We start from the raw sequence: 11,227 nt of genomic DNA, 5'->3' as shown, positions 1-11,227 counted from the left end.
AAATTTTGGTGATATATGTTTCGATTCATCACCTTTAATATAACCTCCTTACGTATTTGAGAAATACAAGCACTATTGTCTTCATAAATTCTTGTAGCATTTGTTTTTCTGATGGTAATTTGTGGGATACTGCCCAATCATAGATCGTAACCATTGGCATTCACGACTTGCTTCATGAAGAGCTAGAATTTTCAGACATGATTTGATGAAGTAGTTGTAAGAGTTTGTATAGTGGAGCAGCCATGAGATAGGCTGTACCATTGTAAGAAAACATGTATCCGATCCCCGAGATCGCCCTTTGTGAGGATCGAGACGGATACCCGACGATCGATAAAACACGTGAGGTTGGATGAAGATTCTTGTCGATAGAATAAACCCGGATCCGTAGTTCCTCGTAAATAACGTAGCACATCTTTTACTCCTTTCCGAGTGTCTTACATTAGCCGGTGTAGAAGCGTATCTTGCTAGAAGATTTCTGCAAAAGCTATATCCAGTCCGGTATTATTTGCAAGGTATATTAATGCACCGATTGCATTTAAATATGGAGTTTCGGACCAAGAATGATCTCTCCTTCTTCAGGTGGGAAAAAAATGGATATTTCGAACATCAAGAGTTCGGACGACCATCAGGCGTACTCGATGGATAAGCCTTCTCCATATTGAATCTCTTCAAAGACCTTTTTACAGTATAGGTTGATTGATGCACAAATATTCACGAGGATAAGTGCTCGATTTGTATACCTAGACGAAATTTGGTCTTTCCCAAATCTTTCATTTCAAATTCTTTTTCGAGATATGATCTGCGATTGCTGATTTCGGAAGGAGTGCCTACAAGATTTAAATCATCCACATATACTACTATCACAACAAAAACCGTTAGTATAACTTTTAATAAACACACATGGACATATATTATCATTTTGGTACCCTTCTTTTATAAGATATTCACTGAGACGGTTATACCACATCCGTCCAGATTGTTTTAACCCATAAAGAGATCTCTGTAATTTAATAGAGTATAAATGATGATTATTTGTAATGTTTGTTTTTCTATATCCCTTCGAGGGATTTTTCATATATATGTCATTTTCAAGTAATCCATACGAGATATCTTTGTGACAACATCCATCATCTGCATATCTAATTTATTACTATCTGTCAGTAGCAATTAAAAAAATCGAAAAAGTAATTCCATCCATTACAGGAGAGTATGTTTCTTCATAATCAATACCAGGCATTTGAGAAAAACCTTGAGCAACCAATCTTGCTTTGTATCTCATAATTTGATTATTTTCATTTCTTTTTCTCACAAACACCCATTTATAACCGACTGGTTTTATCCCTTCTGGTATTGGCACTATCGGCCCAAACACCTCACGTTTTGATAGGGAATTTAGCTCAGCCTGGATAGCTTCTTTCCATTTTGGCCAATCATTTCTTTGTCGACATTCTTCAATGGATCGTGGCTCTGGATCATTATCAGTATTTATTTCTATATCTGTAGCCACATTGTAGATGAATATATCATTTATTTCGGTCTCATGCCGATTCAATCTTTGACCATCATCTACATAGCAAATTGAATTTTTCAACATTTTCGAAAATATCATCCCCATTGATTCTTCATTAACTTGTTACGAGGGTTTTTAAAATTTCCTCTCCCTCTTTACATGGGAGATCCTTTTTCTTTATTTTTACGCTTCCTTTTCTAGGAGTCTGAATCTTTGGCGCCAATTGGCCTTCCACGTTTTTTTGTCGTGGTTTATTTTTACTACTTGATTTTTCTTTCAATGGATTCTTAGGAATCTCAATTCTTGCGAGGAGCATTGGCGGTGAGTATATATGATTTGGTTATCATTTTAGTATCAGTGAATGCATCAGGTATTTCATTTGCAATATTTTGCAATTTAATGATCCTTTGAACTTCAAGTTCACATTCATTGATACGAGGATCATATGTATGTAATCGTGATGCATTCCAATCAATTTCTTTTGGCTCATTTTTGAGTGATCATTTCTCCCCTAATGCGGGGAAGATAGATTCATCAAAATGACAATCTGCAAATCTTGCGATAAATACATCCCCCAGTTAATGGTTCTAAATATCAGTATAATTGAAGGGGAATCATAACCAACATATATACCAAGTCTGCGTTGTGGACCCATTTTTGTACTGATTTGGTGGTGGTATTGGCACATATCTTGCACAACCAAATATTCTTATATATGAAATATCGGGGCTCTTTACCCATAACAAGTTGGTGTGGTGAATATAAATTACATGCGATGGGTCGGATCCGTATTAAAAGCTGCGACATGCAAAATAGCATGACCCTACGCACTTGTAGGCAGTTTCGTCCTTCATAACATTGGACGGGCAATAATCTGGAGTCTTTTAATTAATGACTCCGCTAACCCATTTTGGGTATGTATATGAGCTACTGGATGCTCAACATGTATTCCAGCGCCATACTGATAATCATAAAAATGATTTTCGATGAAAATTCACCAACATTATCAAGAGCGAATTGTCTTTTATGGGATAATCTGGAAATTGTGCTTTAAGCACGATAATTTGTGCCAATAACCTTGTAAATGCTACATTCCTTGTAGGCGAAGTGAAACATGGGACCATCTAGTCGATGCGTCGATTAAAACCATAAAATACCTAAATGGTCGACATGATGGATGTATTGGTCCACAAATGTCTCCTTGTATTCTTTCTAAAAAAATTTAGGAGATTCACGAGTCACCTTTGTTATAGAAGGTCCGGTTTATTAGCTTTCCATTGAACATCTTTGAACATGCGTATTCATTATGTGTTAGGATTTTATAATCCTTCGGGTGGGTGTCCATGAGAACTAGTAATAATCCGACGCAACATAATAGCACTCCCGGATGTCCAAGTCTTTCATGCCATATTTTTAAATATCTACGGGTCATTAACCTTCCGGGTTAATACCGTATGTGATTCCATCACTTTAATACGTGTAAAATATAATCCCCGAGGATATACGGGAAAAGCTTTTCAAGTACACGCTTTTTGGCATGAAATAACTTGTGTAATATAAAGATATTCTTTTCCTTCCTTATCAACCGTCTCTAAATGATATCCATTGAGACGTATATCTTTAAAGCTTAAAAGGTTCCTCCTACACTTAGGGGAATAGAGAGCATTTTTCATCTGCAAGGATGTTCCATTTGGCAACATCAATGCTGCTTCTCCAGAACCTTCAACCAGGTCTGATGACCCTGCTATTGTGGCTATACATGCCTTTCTCATTGATAAGGATATAAAATATATTTTTCTTGTCAAAATAGTATGCGTTGTCCCGCAATCAATAATGCATTCATCATCAGCCATATTCTAACAAAACAAAAGAAAAACATAATTTAATAAAACATAAAGACATATTACAAACTAGTCTAAAAGGAAATCTGACATATCTAAATATGTATTTTTAGTTACATTTAAATTATTTATGGAATTATCCTCAATTGGATCAACTATGGGGTTGTCAGCAAAATTTGTCTCAATATCTTTACCTTTCTTGTTTTTAAGTGATTCTTGGTAAAGATGGACAAAATGTTTTAGGTCCTGCAAATTATGGACCAATGACCTTCCAGGCCACAACGATAGCATGTATCTTTCTTTGTCTCTAACCCCATCTTGTGGCTTTGTTGCTTCTGTTGATGTACATCAATTCTGTTATCGCGTGGTCCGATATTATTTCGGCCCCCACCACGACCGCGTAGTCCTCGACCACCTCATCCACCACGGTTTTTAAAACTAGCACCGCGACCACGCCATCTTTTTTGCCCAAAATTAATTTCTGGCAGTGGTGCTGATCCAGATGGTCGAGATTGATGATTCTGCATCAACAATTCATTGTTTTGCTCCGCCACAAGGAGACAAGAAATTAATTCGAGAATTTTTGTAAAAATTCTTTTTCTCTATATTGTTGTTGTAATATAACATTTCGTGCGTAAAATGTTGTAAATGTTTTCTCGAGCATCATTTCTTCCAGTCATCTGTTTCTCCACGAGGCGTAGCATCTGAAAACAATTTTAAATAGCTCGAATTATATTCTTGCACGCTTTTTAAAAATCTTGAAACCTGAGGCTTGACCAATCATTGCGTGCTTTGGGCAAGTAGACCATTCTGAGATGTTCAAATCTCTCTTTCAGGGATAACCACAATTCCTGTGGATCCTCAATGGTCAAGTATTCATTCTTCAGGCCATCATCAATATGATGCCTTATAAATATTAAGGCTTTCGCCTTATTATCACTAGGCTCATTGTTATTAGCCTCAATAGTTTTACTCAGGTTTTTTGCTTTCAGATGGAGCTTGATATCGAGGCTCCAGGATATATAATTGCTCCCCGAGATTTGAAGGGCCTCGAATTCTTTTTTTGCAATATTTGCCATTTTTTTCTTCAAAATAATAATATAACAAGTAATTAGAATAGAGTGTACAGAATAAAATATAAATCATACATACTATTTATGTATATGTTACTGTTTACACATACGGTACTGTCCATGTGCGACTATTCATATATACGGTATTGTTCATATACTATACTATTCATATATACAGTACTGTTCATACACTGCAATTATTGCAGCATTGGGAATAAAAATTTGTTTGAAAATGATTATAAGTTAAAAGGGAAGAAGAAGTAAAAGATAAGGGAGAGAAGAAAGTAGGGGGCCGACGGAGAAAAGCCGGCCGAGTTGCCGACGGAGAAACTCGAAGGGGCCGGCGGAGTAGTGAGAAGGGCGACGGAGAAGAGAAAAAGGGGCCCGGCAGATTTTTACCTGATTTTGTCAACGATCGCCGGGATCGGAGGGTCGCCACGAAGACTTAGGAAAAGATGATGTTTGATAATTTTGATTTGGTGGAAAACTTCATTGTAATAATAATATTATTGTTTTTGTTGTTTATTTTAAAAGTACTGGTAATATTAGCCTTAGTGGCTTTAGTGCTGTATGTTTTTTATGTATACTTCTAAGAAAACCCTATGTATGGTTGATTGAAATTATGTAATAATAAAATGCATGGTTTGCTAGTATTATATTACCTGTCGAACCTTCCTGCATTCAGTGTTAGAAATGGATTCCACATATATAATATATATATTATATAAGCCAAAGAAAATTAAAATCATATGAGCAAATTCGTGCTGATAATGTGTTAAGAATATATATTATAAATGTAAAGATAGTAATAAGAATAGAGAGCCAGAGTATTTACCAAAAACCCAAAAACCCTGAAGAATTAACTTCTTCTTCTTCTTTCTTCTTTTATTTCTCTCTTTTCTTTCTCTTCTCTATATCCCAAAGTATACAAAATGAGGGGGTATTTATAGGATTACAAGAGTTGAATGAACGGCCAGGATCAATTCGATCTGACGGTCCAAAATACCCTGGTTGGTGGAATAGTAACAGTACCAGCGGCTACTACAGTACCACATGCACGTCTGCTGCAGTGTTGCAGCTGATACAGTAATACCTAGATGTTGCTATAGTAATGTCGGCTACTACAATGAAATTGCTACAGTAAATATCCATTAAAATATTTGTTTATAACACAAATAAATTTTTATAGAATCATTTTTAAATAGTCCAACTAAATTTAGAAATTAAACCCAACCAATTCGATTAAATAAATCATTTTAGAGCAGTAACTAATGCGCACTTTTGTTACAAGGTCATAATGAACGTGGAAATACCCCTAGCTTTCGTACTAACCAGCAGACTAAACACTGTTTCCCACACCTCTCGTTTTCAGAGAAATAGTGAGTTCCGCACTCAGTAAGCGCTATATTAATTTTTTTTCTTTGTTGAAACCAAAGAAGAAGCGAGGAAGACGGTGGAGATTATATTCAAACTCTCACTCAAGGTCCCCTGCTTTATTCCTGTTTCAATCTTTAAATTTTAGAAACTAGTTTTGGGTATTCATTGTAATTCTAGTATCATCTTAGAATTCTTGATGCTCACTGGAATTTCAAATTGTAGAGAAAAAAATATGTTTAGTTTTATTTTAGGGTTCTGACTTTTTTTAATTCATCCATTCAATTCTTTTCATGTATTTTGTTATTGAATTAGTTGAAGTATATGATTGTTGCCTGTATACTGCCTGTTCTAATGGCTGCATTTTAATTAGGTGAGTTTTTCTTTCTGCCATCAGGATGTTTCTTAAATTAGGTTTTATTTGTGACAATATTGGAATAAAAAAGGGAATAAATGTAGAATTTTCTAGGCTATTGTTGAAACATGACACAGTGAACAACAGTGAGATGGAAATCATAATGAGATCCTAGCATATAAAAATTACATACATAAACATGATGTTTTTCATCATTGAAGATTCTCATTGTTGAATTCTATCATATTCCTGAGGATTTATCTGGAGTTTTTTAAAATTTTAGATTATTCAGTTTTCTTGTGATGCAGCTATTGACTGATTTTTCTGATGATTATTGTTGATTAAATTAATTTTTCTAGTTATCACAGTGGTTAAGGGTCTGATTAAATTGTTTCAAATAGAAGCTCATATGTTGATCTTGCTTTTAGTACTGGATGTTTTCCGTATAGCTGATCTGTATTCTCCGCTAAGGCCAGCTGAGAAAGCTTAATTATATAAAGATATGATTAGATTAGAAAAATTGATTCACTAATAACAAGTTCACAATCAATATCACCCTTGAATTCCTGAATCAATCTACGTTTAGCAGATATTTTAAACGTTCATCAAGTATTAATTTTATGTGTCATATCAACCTTGGATAAATTAAATTCTAATGGTTTATTCTTCAGTATGTGAACTAAATGAGTTATTTCTCTACTTGAACAAAATGCATTTAGGTACGTTAACCAAGCTTATGACTTTATATCATGATAAAGTGCAGTTAGTAAGTGCTCTTCTTGATTGGATGATTATTCATTGAACATAGCTACATGCTTGAGTGCGGCCATGCCTTGGTCTCATACAAGTTGTTGTTGGGTCAGTGTAACTATATTCATTTTTCGATAATTCTCAATTCTCAGAAATAGATCTTGCATCAAATCTCAAGGAGAAATAGATGGTCTCCATCTCGGATTACATTGATGTCATCTATTTCTGCATTCTCTTGGTTGACAACTTTCGTTGGATGGTAACCGACAAACTTCTGACCTGCATATTTGCAAGCGTATCCATGATTTATGTTATGATGACGAAGGATGTCAATTGCAATTTTCTAACTTAGTTGAGTAGGACAAGGAACTTTTTCTTGAATGTGCCGGTTTAAATCTTATGTTTTGAGGGATAAAATGAAAATCATCTATGAAAGTAATCATGCAAAACTTACCACTGATTATTAAGAGCTCCTCCAGAGAATCCGGCATGCTTATCACCTTTCCAAAGTGATCTCTTGCGCTTTCCCTTTGAGAGTGCATGTGTATTGTGACTCTTTTATCTGCCCTTTTTATGGCATTGCTATCAGCTGAGTAATCCCTGTTTCTTGAACATGATATTGGCATTGCCTCCACAAATTTTTGTTTTCTCAGCAATAGACTGCAAGCCATACTGTCTAGTGGTTGAACATTCCTGCGTGTGATAATATCTCTCATTCTCATTCCATTCAATTCTTGGTTTTCTTCCTGTTTTTTGTCTCTGTTTGGACAACTTGACAAAATTTTGGAGATGCCTCTTTGGTTCAATCCAATACTATTTTGTTTCTCCATGCTAGCTTCTTTGTTGACCAACAAATCAAGCATTTCAAAGTAACCATTTTGAGTGTCTGCATTTAGTGCCCTAGTTCCATCTATATTTGTTGAGCTTGGATCAGCTTCATTACCCAGATTATCTCCTTGTTTTCCAGTATTCGCATTATGCATTCTTAGTCTGTATCCTGTGGGAGGACTCTCCCATCTTTCCCGTCTTCCCTCAATCCAATCAGTTAGAAATATTCTTAAATCCATATGCTGCTCTGCTGTATATGAACTTCCATTTAACTTGAGCTTCTGTAAAAGGAAGCACAGTGACATCAGCTCGCATGCTGGCAAACACTCAAAGAAAAAAGCTTTAAATTAATCCCCGCATCACTTAAAGTCAGTCAGATCTTTCACATACCTTAAAAAAATTGTCCATGACAATAGTTCCATCTTCAATGTTGTCTCGCATTATATTCATCAATGTGGTCCTGCTAAGCCGTAAAATTTGAGAGAGCTCAGTGGTTCGAACAGTGAATGGTTGCGGTCTGTAACATAAAACTCCTATATCACCAAACACTTCCCCTGCAATTGCCCTTCCACATACCTGAAATTATTTAATTTTGTCTCATGCTTTTTTTAATTTTGCGTGCTATTTGTATTTATAACAATTCTGTTCATTTATCTTACTTGCTCATTTCCATCAACATATGCTATCAGATCCTGCAAAAAGATTAACCAAAACATGCAACCATCAGTAATAATTACTAACTTGTGTAAATCATTAGTCATCACTTACTACTGCTCCTGATACGAGTATGTAAATATCGGTTGGAGCTTCATTCTGTAATATTATATCCACCTTGGGTGGAAAATATTCAGCTTGCATTTCTGTAACCTGCATGCCAAATATGTTCGTCAGTATATATGCAGTATGGTATAATGAAAAATATATGGTTGCATGATTTTCAAATGTAGATTAGAAGATGTACCAGTTGAAAAATGAAATCATAGGAAATTCCCTGGAAAAGGTAGGCTTCTTGGACAAGGGGAAAGAAGAGGTAGTGAGCTATGCTTGAGCGAATGCCTTTTGGGAGGCCATTCAAAGTTTCTTGTTGTTTCAGCTCCTCTGTTTTAAATCTGAGGCATATATGCGATAATATTTGGTTCTCTATGGCCTTAGGTAACTGATTCCTAGCCACAAATTCAGAGGCAGCCTGGATTGTGTCCCTCTATCACATTAAAGGAAGAAATCGTCAGTAATAACTGAAATAGAAATTGTAAACCAGGAAAACATTTTCGTTGGCTGCAGTTCTTAGAAGGATTTGATGTTGCCTCAGTGACAATGGTAAATTTTCCCATATTTTTAAATACTAATACTTGGATGACATATTGACAAAGCATATTATGAAATCATGATTGATGGAGAAATGTAACCTATGCAATATAATCATGCCATGATTCTCATCAAAATATCTAGTATATAGAGATCGCAAGAAAATATCCAAACATGATCCTACGTCCTTTTCTCATTTTGCTAAAAAAAATCTATTATTCTCACTGTCTATTTTTTAGGATCTACTTGCTTCTTGTTTTTCAATTTATTATATTGATCAGTTATGATGACAATGAAGGAGAAGACTTTGAAAATTCTTGCAAAAAAAGAGTTCTTAAGAGAACATACGAAGTTTCTGGTTCTGCTGGTTCCATGGACAACGAGGTTTGTCATATTTCCGATAAGGTAAGCTGTGAGTCCTAAATTGAACAACATGTAGAAGACATCGAATAACATTTCTCTTGCATTCTCAGCATGCAAGTCCCCATAGCCGGTTGTTGTCAGGGTAGTAATGGACCAATACATAGCTGTTACATATCTGATCCACAAACTTGCTTCCCTAAAATTTGGCATCACGGCACCTATCCAGGTTCTCTTCGGATCAGGGTATCTGTCTGCAATCATATAGTTAAAACATCCAGCACAATGAACTGCAAAAAGAGTTACCTGCAGTTTAATCAAAGTAACATTTTCATATCCAACGACCAAACAATAGGAAAGAAAAAAAGGTTGTGAATATTAAGATAGATTACCGTGATGAGTTTTGTGCATCTGACCCAGAAATAGTTGAAGCGAATATCTTTCTCGAGTCTATGGAAAGAAATTTGTTTAGTGAGTAAATTTGTGTTCAGAGTGTTTGAAATCTGAGGAAGGCTGAAGAGACAAACCTTGCGAACAGTTTACTGACACGGCGAAGACGCCAAAGCCGTAGCATATTGAGGACTTTGAAGCCAAGCTCTGTGCCATGTTTTGTGAACAAGAGGCTTATTGGTTGGAATGGTGCCGTTGAACATAGATCAAATATGAACCCTGTCGATAAGTACCTGTACAGTTTGATATGGTTGAGCTAGAGTTGTTAGTATCTATTTTTGCAGTGAAAGCAGCAAGATAATGTCACAAATTCACACACTAACCTGGTTGCTATTTTCTTTGGATTATCAATAAGTAGGTAGGACTTGTGGTCTAGATAAGCTACAAAGAATGTAAGAACAATATCGATTGCAAAAAAAGCATTGACGATATTATCAACAAGAAACAGTGTGTTTGGCAAGTATCTGAGGAATGCAAATTCAAATGGGCAGACCCAAGCTGAATAAACAACAAGGACAATCAAGAACATCTCCCAGGCTCTGCGTGAGTTGACAAAAAGAATTAGAAAGAGAGAAAGCAGGAGGAATGCAGTGAGTGAGAGAGAGAGCCTCTCTATTACCTGTAATAAGGGTTGTATGGGGAGACAATATATTTGCGGAGCTTGTTGGAATGGTTGATTGTTGCTCCAAGAGAGGGTAGCAGCTCACTGGAGCTATATTCACCACTTCGTTGGAAACCATCTTGGCAGAACCTCTGCAGGTAAGATTTCACACAAGTGAACATTCTTATTGTCATGTGGCTTGTTATGCTCAAGTTTGTATTGCTAAGGGCGGCGGGATGGTTGTATATGTGGGCATATATATAACAAAAGCAGTGGAAAGTCAATATCGTTATCCTGTGTGCCCCGTTTGATCAATACGACAGAATGGACAAATCCAGAAATACTGGTCAAGCCGACTGAAGTGGAATTTAATGTATAAAATGAGTACAAAGTTTTACTTTTTGACCATATCTCACAAAATGTTTTATGTGGGTTCTGAAATGGCGGATATGAATTCTTCAGGAGGTAATAGCAGTGATTGCCATTGAAGGTGGTGGTGGGAGCTCCATGAACTGACAATTGGGTGGAAGGATTACAATAATCAGGAATTAGATAAGCAAGAGACAGACCAAACACTTGGACATTTATTAGACTCCTAGTTTAAAGAAGATCCTAATCATCTTTTGATCCACAGATGTAACAGTTGTACGATGACAGGTGTTGGTTTGTGTTGTAACCATTGTACAATAACAAGCACCAGTACCTGAATGTTCATTTGAACCTTGCAGAATTTGAGAGTTTCAACGCTGAAGCGGAATTGATGTGGCCAACATATTTCTG

At 35.9% G+C, this 11,227-nt stretch overlaps 1 protein-coding gene across 1 annotated transcript; it reads right to left on the bottom strand.

The window, feature by feature from the left end:
• Nucleotides 1-6,803: 6,803 nt before the first annotated feature.
• LOC120256468 (potassium channel KAT3-like) lies at nucleotides 6,804-10,924 on the bottom strand. The gene is made up of 11 exons (XM_039264137.1): nucleotides 10,466-10,924; nucleotides 10,170-10,385; nucleotides 9,924-10,079; nucleotides 9,789-9,846; nucleotides 9,385-9,702; nucleotides 8,693-8,932; nucleotides 8,500-8,598; nucleotides 8,391-8,423; nucleotides 8,122-8,307; nucleotides 7,358-8,012; nucleotides 6,804-7,182 (listed from the first exon to the last, which is right to left on the bottom strand). The coding sequence occupies exons 1-11, from the start codon at nucleotides 10,639-10,641 to the stop codon at nucleotides 7,070-7,072; spliced, it is 2,250 nt and encodes a 749-aa protein (XP_039120071.1). The 5' UTR covers nucleotides 10,642-10,924; the 3' UTR covers nucleotides 6,804-7,069.
• Nucleotides 10,925-11,227: the final 303 nt, after the last annotated feature.

Source organism: Dioscorea cayenensis, unplaced genomic scaffold, assembly GCF_009730915.1.
Source record: "Dioscorea cayenensis subsp. rotundata cultivar TDr96_F1 unplaced genomic scaffold, TDr96_F1_v2_PseudoChromosome.rev07_lg8_w22 25.fasta BLBR01001457.1, whole genome shotgun sequence".
Taxonomy (NCBI): domain Eukaryota; kingdom Viridiplantae; phylum Streptophyta; class Magnoliopsida; order Dioscoreales; family Dioscoreaceae; genus Dioscorea; species Dioscorea cayenensis.
This window is presented reverse-complemented; position numbering and strand designations above follow the sequence as displayed.

Coding starts and splice junctions, on each gene's coding strand:
- LOC120256468 (XM_039264137.1), bottom strand. CDS start 10,641: ATGACAATAAGAATGTTCACTTGTGTGAAATCTTACCTGCAGAGGTTC. Junction 9,847..9,923: donor GTCAGTAAACTGTTCGCAAG/GTTTGTCTCTTC, acceptor TTCTTTCCATAG/ACTCGAGAAAGATATTCGCT. Junction 8,933..9,384: donor CCAGCAGAACCAGAAACTTC/GTATGTTCTCTT, acceptor TTAATGTGATAG/AGGGACACAATCCAGGCTGC.